This window comes from Sus scrofa, chromosome 9, assembly GCF_000003025.6.
Source record: "Sus scrofa isolate TJ Tabasco breed Duroc chromosome 9, Sscrofa11.1, whole genome shotgun sequence".
NCBI classification, from domain to species: Eukaryota; Metazoa; Chordata; class Mammalia; order Artiodactyla; family Suidae; genus Sus; species Sus scrofa.
The window spans coordinates 132,651,613-132,670,761 of NC_010451.4; the positions used below are offsets into that span (position 1 = coordinate 132,651,613).

At 44.7% G+C, this 19,149-nt stretch overlaps 1 protein-coding gene across 1 annotated transcript in view; it reads right to left on the reverse strand.

The window, feature by feature from the left end:
* Nucleotides 1–16,455, reverse strand: part of HHAT (hedgehog acyltransferase) — a 321,661-nt gene extending 305,206 nt beyond the window's left edge. The window contains 1 exon segment of the mRNA XM_013979981.2: nt 15,414–16,455. Within this exon segment, the coding sequence (XP_013835435.2) occupies nt 15,414–15,511 (98 nt within the window). The 5' untranslated portion in view covers nt 15,512–16,455.

A 19,149-nucleotide genomic window follows, 5' to 3' on the forward strand; every position in this document is an offset into this window, starting at 1 on the left:
GAAAGTTTCTGGGCCAGGGGTTGAACTCACACCACAGCAGTGACCTGAGCCACCAGGGAACTCCACTTCCCTTGTTGGTGCTGCTCTTATCTATACTGTGTATGTTTTGCAGACATCAACACAAAGATTCATAGTAACAAGCAACATAGCAGCAAGGCTGCGTCCTCGTATTTAAAACTTGGCGATTGGACCAAATAGTGTCCTGCTGACAGCACAGTGGTGAATTCAGCATCGAGCAGACCTGAGGGAGACCCGGCCGTGTCACTGACTGGTTGAGGAATTTGAGTGGGTCACAACCTCCCAGATTCATTTCATCACAGAGTTAACGCATGGATTAAATGCAAGATGCGTATCTGGGGCCAGGCACAGAGTAAGTATTCCCTAAACATTAGCTAAGATCTATCCAGCAGGACCAGTTGGTGAACTTAATTCATCAGGAGCTTATCTAGCCGGAGCCCGGGTTTTTTTCCTGAATTGATGACCCCTAACTGAACTGACCTTCCATCCCGCCTGCTGCTGGGCATCCCCAGACTCTCGCTAGGGTCTCATCCTCTTCCTCCCCCCTTACCCAACCCAAGTCACCCACCACAGCACATGAACTGTCCTTGGGAGCTGCCTGGAGAGCTTTCTCCCTGGTGTCTTTGCCTCACCACCTCTTCTCTTGGCCCCCAAAAGAACTCTGTGCAGTACTAACTTTTCTTGCCTTATCACTTGTAATTCCAGTAACATGACCTCAAAACACCACCACACAGATGCTCATCTTTATTTTTTTTTTATGGCTACACCTGCATCATATGGAAGTTCCCTGCTACAGGTCAATTCAGAGCTACAGCTAAGGCCTATACCACAGCAACGCCGGATCCGAGCCTCATTTGTGACCTATGCTGCAGCTTGGGGCAACACCAGATCCTTAACCCACCGAGTGAGCCCAGGAATCAAACCCACATCCTCACAGGCACTGAGTCAGGTTCTTAACCTGCTGAGCCACAACGAAAACTCCTGTCCTTCTTTTCTTAATAGAGGTTTCTTCCTTAATTCTTTTCAACTCTTGTTGACTTATCTCAAGAAAATTCCTCTCCTCGGTTTTTTGTGGGTTTTTTTTCCCCCTGTTCATTTCAGCTGGGCATTCAGAGAGCCAATCAAAGCAGGAATGTTTTAAAGGATTTACTGCCAAGTTCTGGTTGTGGCTCAGTGGTTAATGGACCCGACTGGTATCCAGGAGGACACGGGTTCGATCCCTGGCCTTGCTCAGTGGGTTAAGGATCTGGCGTGGCTCAGATCTGGCATTGCTGTGGCTGTGGCGTAGGCCAGCAGCTGTAGCTCCGATTCGACCCCTAGCCTGGGAACCTCAGTATGCTGTGGGTGCGGCCCTAAAAAGACAAAAAAGTAAATAAATAAAATACAGGATGTAATGACACAACAGTATCAAAGGAAAGAAAGCTGTACCTTTGGGGACAGAACTAGAACTTGTTCTTCAAATGTCCAAACCCATAAAGGTTCCTAAGAACTCAGAAAATGCTCAAGTTTCTGTCTCATTTTCTAAACACACTTGTGTTCTTCTTTAGGTCTAAGCCACTGGGATGAAATCAGAGAAGCCCTTACTCAGATGTGGAGGTAAAGCCTCTCTTCTGTTTTTCATGCATGGTGTCGGTCCTGCAGCAACACTATCAGCGAAGTGGGGCATCCACGAGACAGCCTAGAAGCTCACCACCACGTATAACATGATTTCTAGAGAAAACAACCCATCTCCAGCAACAGAGCCTGTTCTGAAGCAGCAGTCTACCTGATCCATCCATACAGAGGAGGCTGTATTACTGACATGTGACTGCCGAGGAGGGCGGCTGGGATGTCTGACAGTGCAGATGTGTCTGAGAACACGAGCCAGTGTCTCCACTTCAGTGGGGGTGCTGGTCAGGACAGCGAGGAAGAACAAGCTGCGGATCCTTGAGGAGCCAAATGGCCGCAGATTCTAAACACATGTGATGACATGTTTGGGTCTGATTTCCTGCAGGAACCTCAGGACATCAGAGGTCCCCGTATACTTAATTTTTCCATTTAGCTTCAGGAGGACGCCCCTTGACACACGGAGAGAATCCAGAGGCAGGGAGGGAGACGATTCGGGTCCTGGGTGGGAAGTGGAGAGAAAGTGCTCGGAGCAAGCAACACACAGGAGGAAAACTTGAGTTGGTCCTGGCACCAACCTAGGACAGGAGGCAGCAGGGGGGCAAATAAAGGGCATAAGATAGCGACTCAAAGCTGCTAAGGCCGCAGCATCGCAAAGCTAAGTATTATCGATGAGAAGGAGAATGGGCACCAAGCGAAGACAAGAGAGAAACACGCATTGAGCGCGAGGTCTTGGTAGGAAACCAGAGCCGCGCGTTCCCTGGGAATAAGGGCAAGGAGCCCACCTGGAGGAACAAGAGTCCCCCACCCTCGTGTCGGGTCTAAGGGCCCCAGGCTGGCTATTTCCAAAAAGCATTTATCCGGGAAGGCTAGACCCCAAGAGGCCCAGGTAAAATCTTAGCTGTAAAATGGCACGAACGCCTCGGCTAAGCCGGGTTTTTCTGTGCGGGAGCCACGCGCATGCGCATGTCCATTCTAATTTAACGCGGGTCAAAGATGCCATCCGCCCTCATCCGCATCGGGAAGGCCAGCGGTGAGCTCTTTCTTTAGGAATCAGAATTCTGCTCATGGGGAAGAGACGGATCTACCCAAGGACCCGGAGCGGCCAGCGATGGCGTGAAAAACAGAACCGAAGTTCTGGACGCCTCTCTGAGGCAGAAATCCTGTTCCTTGCGCCTGGCACAGAAGCACAGCCCACGTGGCCAAAGGCTGCAGGGTGTGCCTTCACACAGAACTGCCGTACGACGCTTTGCCCCAGCAAGTCCCAGCGCCTTTTTGAAAGCCTGTTATCTTTCTCTCTGATAAGTACAACGAATGGATGCCAACACTTCCAATTCTTTTCTGCTCCTCACTCTTGCTATTCAGCACGAAGTGGGCTCTAACCAAATACGCCCCCTGCACCAGAGGACTTCACCACGGCTCTCTCAGAATTAAGCTAATAATCCCCCGAGTCCATCACCGTCATTGCCCCCACCAACTAACCGAACTGACTTTTTTCCCTACCAAGTTTTCCCGGAGTTTAGTCGTCGCTGTACTATTAATAAGCAGTATTTGCAGAAAGCACAAGTATTATTGCATTTAATCTCCATAACAACTCTTTGAGGCTGACACTTCTGGTACCCTCGTTTAAGACAGAAGACATCTACAGCCCAGAAAGACCAAGAAGCCTGCCCCTGGAGCTCCCATTGTGGTTCTGCAGGTTAAGAACCCGACACAGAGTCTGTGAGGATGCGGGTTCGATCCCTGGCCTTGCTCAGTGGGTTAAGGATCCCACGTAGCCACGAGCTGAGCTGGGGTGTAGGCTTCAGCGGCAGCTCCAACTCAACCCCTAGCCTGGGAACTTCCATGTGCTGCAGGTGCAGCTGTAAAAAGAAAAAAAAAGACGTCTGTCCCAAACCACACAGCTAGTAAGCGGCAGAGCTTAGAGTCATACTCCCCAAATCTAATTCCAGAGCCTTCCCTCACCCACCTCTCTATTCTTAGAGTTCACCAGATTCATTTTTTTTCAACATCTATGAAGAAATCAATTCATGAGGAAAACTTGAAGATAATATAAGCTATATACATGCAAAAGAACTTAAAGTTACCGATAATGCAGATACTCCCCAGGAAGAAAATCAACTAGATGTAATCAAAATACACGTGAAACAGCGAACTCATACATCCCTTAAAAGATTTGCTGAAGATGCCAAACTAAACCAAACCAATTTACCTTCGATATGAGACAGGAGAGTCGGCAGTTATACAGAGATAAGTAGGGGCTGAGTAAAATTGAACTCGTTCTAAATTTAGGAACAAATGAGCCCTCTGGAAACCACAGGGTAATAAAGTTAAGAGGAACTCATGCCCACTGAAATGACAATGGCTTTGAAGAAATGAAAATGAAATAGAGCAATATTCTAGCACACTTGGGAAAAAAAAATGGTAGGAGACTTCTGCTCTTTTCCAGGTCCAATTTGATGAAACAGAAACCTATTTTGCAGAATATAAATGATCAACTTTCACCAGGAAACCCAGGTCCAGAGTCACCGTGGCCTCTCACAGTGCGGTGTTCCACAAACCCTGTGTAGGAGTATCACTGAGAGTCTGATTCTTCTACCCACGTGATAGCAAGGAGAAACCCAGAAAAGCTTCCACCTACACACTGGAGTGACTAGCGACATTGCAGAGGTCCTCCGGGCTGGGCAAGAGTCTAATTACAGAACATTTAAAAATACCTATCAGTACTTCCACATATGCACCAGACTATTATGTAGCAGTTCTGTCTCCTTGTGCAATAAGCCATCCCAACACCTAGTGGGATGTGTTTTAAAATAACAAGGAGCTATTCTTTCTCGAAGTTCTGTGGGATGGCCATCTGGGTGGGTCTTCTGCTCATCTCACCTGGCATCACTCCTACGACTGTTACTGCCTGGCTCGAGGAGCCTGGAAAGGGACAACCTGTTCTCCCTCACCTGGCTGGCCTTTGGTGCCAGCTGTCAGCTAGACGCCTTACTTCGCCACGTGGGCACTCCTCTCCCCGCCCTCCACCCCCAGTAGGCTGGACCCTTCGTAGCATGGGGGCTTCGGGGTCTTAAAAGAACAAAGCCAAGAGATGCAGGGTCTCTTAAGGACTAGGTTTTAGCACTTACAAATGTCTTATTGGTCAAGAGCCCAACCCAGATCCAAGGGGGACGAGAGAACAGCTCTCATCTCTTTACAGGAGCAGTAGCAATGGCACCTTAAAAGGGGAGTGGGGATGCGGCCACCAGACCAGTATGTTAAGGTTCCCAACAAATAAAATTGACAAAGTTAGTGGGAAAACTACATCTAGCACTTTAAACTGCTACAAACTTTGAAAGAGAAATTTTAAAGAATTACATTCCCAAATCCAGATTTCAAAATCAGTATTGTCATCTGGTCTAATCTCCAGCCAGTTTAGGAAGCTGTTTATAGCAGCCGCCCCGACCATTTCCAGCGACAGTTCAAGGCAGGGAAACTCCCGTTTCTAAAAAGTCCTGATTGTTCTCTTTTCTTCTTAAACTGAGTCAAAATTTGCCCCTCTATTTCTAAAAAAGCTTCCGCTACTAATCCCATTATACCTGCTAGAACTGAAAGCATGGAAGCAAGATAGTACGATAGTTTAGAGCTTAGCTGTGGAGTCAGAAGGCCAAAGTTTCAATCCCAGCTTTGCTGCCTTCTGTGTGACTTAGTACAAGTTGCATAACCTCTCTGTGCCTCAATTTCCTTATCTAGAAATCAGGGATGATAACAACCCTGGGAGAGTTGCTGTGAGGATTAAAGGAGTTTACGAAGAGTCAGAAGAGGACCTTGGGCACAGTAAGCTCTAAAATGCTTCTTCTTGTGTTTAATATTATTGTTATTATTATTAAGTATACTAAAAGGCTTAATTATTCTTGCCAATCATACTACTTCAAATATTTAAAGATAAGCAATGCCGCCCACTCCATCCGAAGCCCTCTTTCAGGACAAACCTCCAGCTTCCTTCAATCGCTTCTTCAAGGGCTTGGTTCCCAGACCCTTTGGCATTCTGTCAGTTGTCTCTTTACACAGACATCTAGAGCTGAACCCCAAATTCCAGAGCTAGAGTAGGGCAAGACCAGCATGTCTCTTCTTCTGCCACTGTACTTCAAACAGGGAAATCTCAGGCTCATTCCTGCATTCCACAATGATCAACGAGGCCCTATCGAGAATCAGGAACTGTGCTCCTTGTGAAGACAATGGATCCTAAGGTTCCATCTGCAGGATCTCCCAGAGCTGGCTCCCCCAGAAATGGCCAGGCCCTAATCCCTGAACCTGTAATTATGTTACCTTATACAGCAAAGGAACTCTGCAGGTGTGATGAAGTTAAAGATCCTGAGACAGAAACATTACCCCTGATTAACCACGTGGGCCCAACGTCAGCACAGGGTCCTTTGAAGAAGGAAGAAGGATGGTCGGAGACAGAGAGAGAGAAAAGGATGAGGCAGAGGTGTGCTTTGGAGATGGAGGGAGGGACCAAGAACTGAGGAATGGGAGCAGCAGAGAACAGCAACAACCAACAAAGATCCCACCACTGCCCTTCCTGCCACTCCAGAAGGTGGGCAACCCTGCCAGCCCATTTTAGGCTTCTGATCTCCAGAACTACAAGACAATTAATTCATGTTGTTAGAAGCCACCAAGTCGCCCTCATTTGTTACCGAGCAATAGGAAACTAACACGCTACTTCTGTCCTCGGTCAGTTCACCGCCTGGTGCAAGAAGAAGCACCTAACTGAAAGGCTTTATAGAAAACATCAGAATACTTTAATTATTTAGTGTGATTTGTTTTAAACTTGAAAACCTTAAAACTGCAAGAAAATGAGGTCTGAAAACAACATTTTGTATTCGGTTCTCAACTTAGCATTTTTTGGCTTCTGGCTCACACTGCTCCCAATCTTAATATCAAACACAACTCTAAGTCTTTTTATATGAACTGCCCTAAGCCAGATCTCTCTATTCAAGATTGGCAGACACAGAGTCAGATTCATAAGCCCCTAATTCAAAAAAGCTACGGACATGGTATTGCATTCTCGCCCCGAAAATTCTCAACCTATTTTACGCCTTTTTAATCACCAAGGACCACTGCCCCCCTCCCACATCTTACACTCCTTCGACGAGGGGCATCTGAATGAATCCAATTTTTTAATAATATATTTTAAGTAAACGTTCTATTAAAGCATGCTGAAAGAAAAAAAAAAATGTTGTCTTCCAAAAAGCAGACTCACTCCAGTAATTACTACGCATAAAAACCTGAATGCCCCTTCTGTCCTTTCCTTGGTGACCACAGCCTGACTTTTGGCACCCTAGTTTATTTAGTTTTGCCTATTTTTGAACTAAAAAAAAAAAAAAAGGACTCACACAGCACTTCCTCTGCTGTGTCTACTTGTGTCTACCTTTTTTCTCAGCTCTATGTTTGTGAGGCTCGTCCATGTGGCATACAAAGCCATAACCTGTTCATTCTGGTGGCTGCGGAGCACTCTGTGATATACAACTTACTGATGCTTTGCACTGGGGAACACATGGTTGTTTTCAACGTGGGGCTGTGGGGAGGAACAGCACACTCTGCATATCCTTTTACTTGTCTTCTGGCGCAAATATATCTGCCTGACTGACAGAATTGCTGGGTCAGAGGGGAGGTGTACGTCCAACTTTAGTAAACAATACTGCAAAACGACTCCGAAAACAATTACACTAATTTCCATACCATTCGCCACGTAGGAGCACTGCCATGAGCTCATATCCTCACCTGTACTCAGCATTGACAGGTGGTGGGTTTGGTTTCGTTTCCATTTTAGCCACTCTGGTGAGTATAGAGAGCCATCTCATTATAGTTTTGATTTGCATTTCCCTAATTACGAATGAGGCTAACTACGTTTTCATATGTTTACTGGGAATGTGGAAATTTCCAAAAAAAATGTCCTCTTTTGTGGAGTGACTTACCCCACTGGGCTATATTTTCTTAATGATTTGTGCATGTTGTTGCTCCATTCTGGAGGTGAGTCCTTTATGGGATAGAAGTATTACAAACACCTTCACCCAATCTGCAGCTTGCCTTTTCACTCGCTTCATGGAATCTTTAGATGCATGGAAGTTCTTAACGATATGTTCCTTTAGAGTTAGTGCTTTCTGTGTCCTATTCAATAAACCTTTCTTAGACAATTATCTACGTCATAAAGGTGGTTCACTTTGGTCTCTTCCAGAAGCTTTCCTGTTTCAGATTTCACATTCTGATATGTGATGTACCTTGATTAATTTCCATATACGGCGTGAAGTAGAGGATCAACATTCATTTTGTCCATACGGACATCCAACGGGCCAGCCTCATTTACTGAAAAGGCTGTCCTTTCTCTAGGGCACTGCAGTGTCGCCTCTGTCATAGATCAAGAAACCTCAGACGTGTGATTCTCTGCTTGGTTCCATGGTCTGTCCTAGGATTGTGCCAACACCACACTGACAAACTACATGCTGATCTAGAGGCTTGAGTCATCCAACTTTGTTCTTTTCCTTAGATAGTCTAGAATGTCCAAATACATTTTAAAATTGCCTTATCAACTACAGCAACATGGATGGACCTAGAAATTATCATGCTAAGTGAAGTCAGCCGTACAATAAGATACCAACATCAAATGCTATCACTTACATGTGGAATCTAAAAAAAGGATACAATGAACTTCTTTGCAGAACAGATACTAACGCACAGACTTTGAAAAACTTATGGTTGGCAAATGAGACAGGTTGCAGGGTGGAGGGATGCAGTGAGGGTTTGGGAAGGACATGCTGTAAAATTTGGTTGTAATGACTGTTGTACACCTATAAATGTAATAAAATTCATTAATAAAAAAAAAGCCAACCCCCCCCCAAAAAAAACAAAAAAAAATTCTGCTGGGATTTTGATTGGGATTATACTGAATCTACAGATTTATTTGTGGAGCAATGACTTACCCTCCATTATTTCAATCTTTAAATTCTCTCAATACTATTTTAGCTTGCAAAGAATTTATCACAAATAGGTGTTGAATTTTACCAAGTAGCTTTTCTACTTTATTCTGTGACTGCGATCAAATTACATTCGTTGGTTTTCTAATGTTAGATAAAGTTTACATTTCTGGAATAAATCCAACTTGGTCATGGTCTAGTATCCTATAAATACAGGTAGAATATACAAGCATAAAATAAATGGAAATCATCCGACCAAAAAAAGAAAAGAGGAAAACAAGGTTTAAAATGGCAATAGATACATATTTATCAATAATTACCTTAAATGTCAATGGACTGAATGCTCCAATCAAAAGACAAAGAGTGGAGGATTGGATAAAAAAGCAAAAAAGCAAAATCCTATAATCTAGAGTCTCTGTCTACAAGAGACTCACCTTAGGGCAAAGGTGAAAAAACCAATGGGACCTAATCAAACGGACAAGCTTTTGCCCAGCAAAGGAAACACCTATAGATTGAAAGTGAGGGGATGGGGAAAGATATTTCATGCCAATGGACAAGACAGGAAGGCAGGAGCTGCAATACTCATATCAGACCAAATAGACTTTAAAATGAAGGCCATAGGAGTTCCCGTCGTGGCTCAGTGGTTAACGAATCCGACTAGGAACCATGAGGTTGTGGGTTCGATCCCTGCCCTTGCTCAGTGGGTTAAGGATCCGGCGTTGCCATGAGCTGTGGTGTAAGTCACAGATGCATCTTGGATCCGGCATTGCTGTGGCTGTGGCGTAGGCCGATGGCTACAGCTCCGATTAGACCCCTAGCCTGGAAACCTCCATATGCCATGGGTGTGGCCCCAGAAAATACAAAAATACAAAAGAAATAAATTAATTAAATAAAATGAAGGCCATAAAGAAAGACAAAGAAGGGCATTATTTAATGGTAAAAGGATCCATTCAAGAAGAGGATATTACAATCATCAATATATATGCCCCTAATATAGGAGCACCCAGATACCTAAACAAATACTAACAGACATAAAAGGAGAAATTGATGGGAATACAATCATAATAGGAGACTTTAACACCCCACTCACATCAATGGACAGATTCACTAGACAGAAAATCAGTAAGGCAACAGAGATCCTAAATGACACAATAGAAAATTGACATTTTCAGAACATTACACCCCCCAAAAAATCAAAATATACATTCTCCTCAAGTGCACATGGAACATTCTCAAGGATCAATCACATACTGGGGCACAAAGCAAACCTCAACAAATTTAAGAGTATAGAAATTATTTTAAGTATCTTCTCTGACCACAATGGCATGAAACTAGAAATCAATCAATCAAAGGAAATACATGAGAAAAAATTAACTACATGGAGACTAAACAACATGATACTAAAAAAAAAAAAAAAAAAAAGCCAATGAGTCCATGAGGAAATCAAGAAGGAAATTAAAAAATACCTCAAGACAAATGATAATGAAGACACAACCATTCAAAAGCCACAGTCATCACGACAGTGTGGTACCGGTACCAAAACAGACATACAGACCAATAGAACAGAATAGAGAATCCAGAGATAAACCCAGACACCTATGGTCAATTAATCTTTGACACAGGAGGCAAGAACATAAAATGGGAAAAAGACAGTCTTTTCAGCAAATGGTGCTGGGAAACCTGGACAGCTGCATGCAAATCAGTGAAACTAGAACACACCCTCACACCATGCATGGAAATAAACTCAAAATGGCTGAAAGACTTAAATATAAGACAAGACACCATCAAACTCCTGGAAGAGAACACAGGCAAAACATTCTCTGACATCAACCTTGTGAATGTTTTCTCAGGTCAATCTCCCAAGGCAACAGAAATAAAAGCAAAAATAAACCAATGGGACCTAATCAAACTGACAAGCTTTTGCCCAGCAAAGGAAACCATAAAAAAACCAAAAACACAACTTACAAAATGGGAGAAAATAGATTCAAATGATGCAACCAACAAGGGCTTAATCTCTAAAATATACAGACAACTTATACAACTCAACAGCAAAAAAGCCAAGAACTCAATAGAAAAATGGGCAAAAGACCTGAATAGACATTCCTCCAAAGAAGGCACACAGATGGCCAATAAGCACATGAAAAAATGCTCAACGTCCCTGATTATTAGAGAAATGCAAATCAAAACTACTATGAGGTACCACCTCACACCAGTCAGAATGGCCATCATGAATAAGTCCACAAATAACAAATGCTGGGGAGGGTGGGGGTGGAGAAAAGGGAACCCTCCTGCACTGTTGGTGGGAATGTAAATTGGTACAACTACTATGGAAAATAGTATGGAAGTACCTTAGAAAACTATATATAGAACTACCACATGACTCCAGCAAGCCCACTCTTGGGCATATATCCAGACTAAACTTTCCTTGAAAAAAACATGCACCCACATGTTCATAGCAGCACTATTCACAATAGCCAAGACATGGAAACAACCTAAATGTCCACTGACAGATGACTGGATTAAGAAGATGTTTTATATATATAAACTGGAATACTACTCAGCCATAACAAAGAACAAAAGAATGCCATTTGCAGCAACATGGATGGAACTAGAGACTCTCATACTAAGTGAAGTAAGTCAGAAAGAGAAAGACAAATACCATATGATATCACATATATCTAGAATATAATATATAGCACAAATAAACCTTTCCACAGATAAGAAACTCATGGACTTAGAGAACAGACTCGTGTTGCCAAGGGGGAGGGGAAGGGAGTGGGATGGACTGGGAATCTGGGGTTAACAGATGCAAACTATTGCCTTTGGAATGGATAAGCCATGAGATCCTGCTATACAGCCCTGGGAACTATATCTAGTCATTTATGATTAGGCATGATAATGTGAGAAAAAAGAATGTATGTATGTGAGACTAGGTCAGCTTGCTGTACGGTAGAAAACTGACAGAGCGCTGGAAACCAGCTGTAATGGAAAAAAAATTAAAACCATTAAAATAAAAAAAAGAAAGAAAGAAAAATACAGGTAGAGATCACTAGGTCTGATTTACCAATCCATCGTTTTAGGACTTTTCTGTTTTTTCTGTGAGAGTTTGGCCTTTAGTGATGAGGTTATGCTGACCTCATAAAAGGAGCCAGGCCGATCTTTTTTTCCCTCTTTTATTCATGTTCTTAAAAATGTCTGTAATACGGCATTAGCGAAGCCTTATAGGTCTGGATATTTTGCTATGGAAAGGCTGTCAACTACAAATTTCATTTATTTACTAGATATGGAACTAATAGAACCATTGAGATTTTCTAGTTCTTACATCTTATGAGGTATTGTATTTAAAAAAAACTTGTCCATTTCATCTGAATTTTCAAGTGCATTGCCATAAAACTGTTCATAATAACAGCAAAAGATTGTTCAAACATCGATGGGACATGTAGTGGTAACTCCTTTTTCTTCTCTGACACTGGTAACACCATACAACACCGGAGGGAAGGAAGGAGGGAAGGGAAAATGGGCATGCATTAACTAACACAACCCCGCTGTTACAGGAATATTCTCCAGCACAACAGCCCACAGAAGGAGCAATGCAAGTAGAGTATTTAAACAATCCAACAATTCCCTCTCGACGGCTCTTATCACCAGAAACTGAGAACCTGTAGAAAAGGAGACACTAATGGAAAAAGAAGGAAAGCGCTATTAGAATAGAATGCTCTAGAATCCAGGGTTGCCACAGCTGTGGTGTAGGTCACAGCTGCAGCTTGGATTTCCTCCCGAGCCAGGAACTTCCATATGCCATGGGTGCAGCCATGAAAGAAAAAAAAAGAAAAGAAAAAGAATATAATGCTTTAGGGTGGCCAGCAAGACCATGGTAGAAAAACCACTACGAAGCAGGGTTTGTAACCCAGGTACCAAACCCTTCACTCACTTACCTTGTTCATAGGTAAGCATTCAGGAGGCCATGAACTTCAGTTTCTTTTCTCAAGCGTCTTTATTTTCTTGAACCTCTAACTGAAATTTGGGATTTCGTGTGATTATAAATGTGGAAAACAAACCAGCCAAGTAAGAGCATATCTGGTAACTTTGTCACCGGTAAGAGTGACAGATTCTTTCACACCACAGTGCAGCTGCTGGAAATACTGCACAATTTCATTTACATGGACACCACTGCTTTGATATTCTGAGACTTGACATAGCTCTGAATTTTGTTTAATGTATTAATAAAGAAGCATAAAACATTATTACAAATTTGAGGAGGTTGCATTTTTTTTTCCTGTCTTTTTAGGGCCGCACCCTTAGCATATGGAGGTTCCCAGGCTAGGGGTCAAATTGGAGCCGTAGCTGCCAACCTACACCACAGCCACAGCAACGCCAGATGCCAGATCCAAGCTGTGTCGGGGACCTACACCACACTATTTTGATCACTTTGTTTCAATATAATTTGTCACTTTGTGTTTTTAAATTCCTCTTAAAAATTGGCTTCCCCAGACTTCAAAGAAGCCCATGACACAAAAAAATGGGTAAAAAATTCCTACAGTTCCCACTGTGGTGCAGCGGGTTAAGGATCCCTCATTGCTGCAGCTGTGGCATAAGGTTGAAGCTGCAGCTCAGGTTTGATCCCTGGCCCAGGAACTTCCATATGCCATGGGTGCAGTCAAAGAAGGAGAGAGAAGGAGAGAGAAGGAGAGAGAAGGAGAGAGAAGGAGAGAGAAGGAGAGAGAAGGAGAGAGAAGGAGAGAGAAGGAGAGAGAAGGAGAGAGAAGGAGAGAGAAAGAGAGAGAGAAAGAGAGAAAGAAAGAGAGAAAGAGAGAAAAGAAAAGAAAGAAAGAAAGAAAGAAAGAAAAGAAAATCCCTCCAAGGAATCAAGGATCTCACCCAAGCCAGGCAACTGCCATGCAACAGTTGTACAGCACTTTCCTTTGGCCAGGCCCTGCCCTGGAAGGAGCCACACAGGTGAGTAAGGCCTACCCCAGCTCCTCCCTGACTTTATCTACAGAATCCCCACCAACATCCAGCCACCCACAAAAATGACTGCCCTCCCTAGAGACTTGGCCTTCACTCCGAGTTGGTCTACACAACCTACTTCCCAAGGAGGGAGCAACGTCGACAGCAGATAAAGCATCGGCTTTACCCAGAAAGAGGGGTGCACAACCTGACCCCAACATTTACTCTCTGTGGCTTTAGCATCTCCTCTAAGCCTTTCTTCTGCTGTGAAAAGGGCTTACGTTACCTATTCTTCCCAGTTATTTTGCAAGGTTTAGAAATAATGGATTTAAAGCACCTGACAGGACACATCGTCCTTCTTACTGCTAGTTCGATCTTTCAGGTCAGAATTTACTCTTATTCAACATCTAATCACAGTTAGGGGCTGCCACTGAGAAAGGCGGGAGAAAAAGTACAGGAAAGATGGAACGTGAAAAAATCGAACTCATTCTTCACATTCCAGTATAACCCTCCCCCACGCTCCTCGGGACAGCCTCCCCTCCCCTCCCCTCCCCTCTCCTGGTCCCAGAACACCTATCACCTGGGTGTAACCTCTGCGAACGAAGGAAGAGTACCAATCAGAAGGGAACAGAAACTACGACTCTCACCCCCACGTAAAGCAAACCACCAAAGATGCTAACTCGCTGGCGCGACTGCCCTGATCCAAGGGCCACGATACAAGAAGCGGCACATTCCTTAAGGTCAAAGCCGTCCTTAGAACCGCCCACTTTGGTAGGGACTGCAGCGAGGAGGGCCTTTCCACGTAAAAACCGCTATCTCCTAGAGGATACGCGGAGAGAAGAGGGAAACTGAGTCCAGAGAGTAGAAAGCAAAAGAAGTCTTTGACTTCGGGGTGGGGGAGGTGGTCACTGGAGCCGCAGCAGTCAGGCAAACGCACTTCTAAGATCGCCAAGGGAACCAGAGTTCACACGTGCCCGCAACAGTCCCAGAAACTGGGGAGAGCGGACGCGGGCGGGAGGGGATGGGCCCTAGACCCGGGCGCACGGCCCCCGCCGCCTTTGTCTCCACCGCGCTTCCCCTGCCCCGCCCCCGGGCGCGCACGTAGGAGCTGGAATGGGAAACGGAAAGCGTCTTGGACGTTTCTTTTTTTCAACCGAGTACATCGAAGCCAGAAGTCTACACCCAACTTCCCGGGGACCCGCTACAGCCACCAGCTACCAACCTCCGGGCTGTCCCGGGCGGCGGCGGCGGCGATGTTCACACGCGACCCGAGTTCTAACAACCCTCCCAGCACCTCCGAGTCCCGGCGGCCGCGGCGGCGGCGGAGGCGGTGGCGTCCCGGGAAGCCGCCCTCTTCCCCCGGAGCAGCGGTTGGAGGAGCAGCCGCGCGCGCGGCCTCGGAGCACGTCCCCGCCCCCGTGCCCGCGCGCGCGCGCGCCGCTTCGGGCCGCGGGGCTCACGGGCAGGCGGCGCCCCGGGAGCCGCGGCGAACAGGCCGCGCGGCTGGAGCGGAGGCGCGGGGGGCGGCCCGCCTCTCCGCGCCCGCGGCGTCCGGCGCCGATCCGCCAGCCCCGCTGCCTGCGCCCGGGAGCGCGCGGACCTTTGCACCCCCTGTTTTGTTGATTGCAGGCCTGGGGCTGCCAGCAGGTTTGGGAGCGGAAGTCACCTGAAATCCAGCTCCTGGGGTCCCCACGTAGGTTTTGCAGGCGAAAGGATGAAGTTCCGTGGGGTGGAAAGGGGGCGGGCTTCTGGAGCTTGCTGTGTGAACTTAGCCCCCGTGAACCTCCCAGTCCTCCTCTGTAAGGCGGAAATAAGCTTTCCTGCTTTCCCGGAGAATTAGAGTGAAGACCAAATGGGATGAGCTAGATGAACGGTAAAGCAACTTACAAAGACAGCAGCACCGCAAAACGTGTCTCGGCGATTCTGAATGGGCTGTAAAAGAGTGGAAGATCTGAAGCCGCCTCTGCGGATGTAGCTTGGGCCATGACTTTATGTCAGGTGTTACTCCGAGGCCTCCAGTGTCAAGCCTGCCAGAATCACCTGGGCACTTGTTAAAACTCCTGGCACTCGGATCCCTCTTTAAACCAAAAGAAGCAGAGACGCCCCAGGGGAAGGGTGCCTCAGGTGGAGTCTATGATCATGTAAATGGGGCTAACTGCATTGGGCAGCAGGAAAACAGAGGCTGCGCTCTTAAGTTTATTCTAGCAGTCACCGAAGTAGTCTAGGAGATTATTTTTCTAATACAAAATTCTCTGGGAAACCGGAGTACAAACACTCTGAGAACAGGAACTAGTTTCTCTTTTCAGCTCCCCCCCCATCCCCAACCCCGATGCGTGGTACAGGATGGCGTTAAGTAAGCAGGTGTTAATAAACTAACCCCAAGCAGGAGTGCCAGATGTAGTAAATAAAAATACAGGCTGCCCAATTAAAATTGGATTTCAGATGAACCACAAATGAAATCTTTAGCATCTGTGTGGTTCATGCAGTATTGGGGACATACTGATGCTTAAAAAAAAAAAGAAGGAATTCAAATTGTATTTGATCTGGCAACCTTTGCAGGCAGGCAGCCTTCAGCGGAGGGGATGATGGCTGAGGAAAAGCTCAGCCCAGGGTACCGTCAGACCCAGGGTGGGAAATGAGATAACAGCTCCTCTGTTATTTCCTAATGACACCGTTGGACAATAACGTAGGTTCAAGGTCATTTACATTTAACCCCTTTTGGCACACACAACACATTCACTGGAAAACGCAAATGAAAATAAGGCAGATTCAATCATAGGTAAATTAGGAGCATCAATCAAATAAACATAGTCAAAATTAAGAAGTAATACACCGGGGAAAGTATTTGCAGGAACTATGATACAGTGTTATTTTTTATTGTATATAGATCAAATACAATTAATAAGAAACAGAAGCCAATCCTAGATGAGCAAGAGGTGAATTTAAACAAAGCTGAATATACAGTTAGGAAACAGATATATTGCAAAAAGCTCAAAGAAGTGCCAAGTACAATAAGAATACAATTTTTCACGTATAAAATTGGCAGGAATTAATAAATGACATTAAAGGCTGGCAAGAGTGCTGCGTGATAGCATGTATACACTTTTTAGTAGGTAAGCAATTTGGCAGTATCAAAATCCTTACAATTATGAAAACCCTTAATGCTTAAGCCTTTTGATTCTTTTTTCTTTTTTTTTCTTTTTTTTTTTTTGTCTTTTTGTTGTTGTTGCTATTTCTTGGGCCGCTCCCGAGGCATATGGAGGTTCCCAGGCTAGGGGTCTAATCGGAGCTGTAGCCACCGGCCTACGCCAGAGCCATAGCAACGCGGGATCCGAGCTGCGTCTGCAACCTACACCACAGCTCATGGCAACGCCGGATCGTTAACCCACTGAGCAAGGGCAGGGACCGAACCCGCAACCTCATGGTCCCTAGTCGGATTCGTTAACCACTGCGCCACGACGGGAACTCCAGCCTTTTGATTCTGAATTTTGTTTACGGAAATAAATCCAAAGGAAATAATGTAGAAAATACTCTTTATAAAGATTCAATTTTAATTTATATCATTTAAATTAATACCATCATAAGAAAAATGGGAGTTCCCGTTGTGGCGCAGCAGAAAAAGAATCTGACTGGGAACCATGAGGTTGTGGGTTCAATCCCTGGCCTTGCTCAGTGGGTTAAGGATCCAGTGTTGCATGAGCTGTGGTGTAGATCACAGATGCAGCTCAGATCCGGCATTGCTGTGGCGTAGGCCAGCAACTGTCACTCCAATTAGACCCCTAGCCTGGGAACCTCCATGTGCTGCAGGTATGGCCCTCAAAAGCAAAAAAAGAAAAATATACTACGATGTACCAAAATATGTGATAATGGGGGGGATATCCTTGAAATTCCCTAATTTCCCAAAAATAAAGTGTAAATTAAACTAAAAGTTATACATTCTATGATCTATTATATATGCAACCTTTCATAATGGTTACCATCCATATGTAATGTGAGCATAACTAAATATTTTTAAAGCTGTGCATGAAAAAAATGACTGGAAAGCAAATAAGGTTAAATTTGGGTGGTGGGACTTTATTCTTGATTTTCCACATTTTTATTAAGCATAAATTAATTTTATAATAGAAAAATCTTAATTCGACACCCCCCAAAAACAAGACTTTTCTTATAATATCAGTTTAACAATCTCTAGCATCTTACATTTGCACAACTATGTACTGAATGCTGAAACTATCTAAATATTAAAAGCTCCTTAAACATTTTCTCTAAATATAAACACCTTAACCAATTCTGCATGTTATCTGTTAACCTAGAAATTATCCTTAGCAAATATTTCTATGATGAATTTATCAGCTTAGTCACTCACATAACCATACAGTAGTTAAAATGCCTTAAATATTTTTTAAAATTAGCAAATTATGTAAAGCCTTGGGTTTTTTTCCCTTCAGATTACATTCGAAAAGGGGATAAGGGAGCTCCCATCATGGCACAGCGGAAGTGAATCTGACTAGGAACCATGAGGTTGCGGGTTCCATTCCTGGCCTGGCTCAGTGGGTTAAGGATCCGGCATTACGGTGAGCTGTGGTGTAGGTCACACGCAGCTCAGATCCTGCTGTTGCTGTGGGTGTGGTGTAGGCCTGCAGCTGTCGCTCGGATTAGACCCCTTGCCTGGGAACCTCCATACACTGTGGACGCAGCCCTAAAAAAGACAAAATAAAATAAATAAATAAATAAATAAAAGAGATAAGCTTACCAGCATAGACTTTTTTAAAAATTTGTAGTAAAATGTACATAATACATTTACCATCGTAACCTTTTTTTGTTGTTGTTGTTTTAGGGCCGCACCCATGGCATACGGAGGTTCCCAGGCTAGGGGTCTAATCAGAGCTGTAGCCATCGGCCTACACCACAGCCACAGCAATATGGGATCCGAGCTGCATCTGCGTCTTACACCTCAGCTCACGGCAATGCGGAATCCATAACCCACTGAATCGAGGCCAGGGATTGAACCTATGTCCTCATGGATACTAGTCAGGTTCATTTCCGCTGAGCCATGATGAGACCTCCCCGTCATAACCAGTTCTGAATCTAAGTACGTTCACATTGCTGTGCCACGCCAGACTCTCTTCATCTTACAACACTAAAATTTTGTCCCCATTAGACAGAAACTCCCCAGCACCGAATTCCCTGGAAGCTACCATTCTCCTTTCTGTCTCTATGAATGTGACTACCTGGATCCCTCATATACATGGAATCATATAGCATTTGTCCTTTTGTCAGTGACTTGTTTCACTTAACATAAGGCCCTCACGCCTTAACCTTGCAGCAAGTGTCAGAATTGCCTTCATTGTCAAGACTGAAGTCATGCATCAACTGCCTTCACTGGTCATGTTTTCTCTCCAGCTCTCTCGGTTAGTGGGGCCTGAGTAGCCTGAGCAGTCTAGACAGGCAGCCCTGAGCACCTGGGAGCCACTTTCCAGATGCAGGACTGGTGCTTAGGAGGGATTAAGCAAGCCAACACTTCTTTGTAAATTCAACTGTGAGAAAGAGAAATTATACTGATTCAACACAGGCACAAATGGTTGTTCAGACTTAACTGATAAAGGCTTAAAGATAAAGGAGT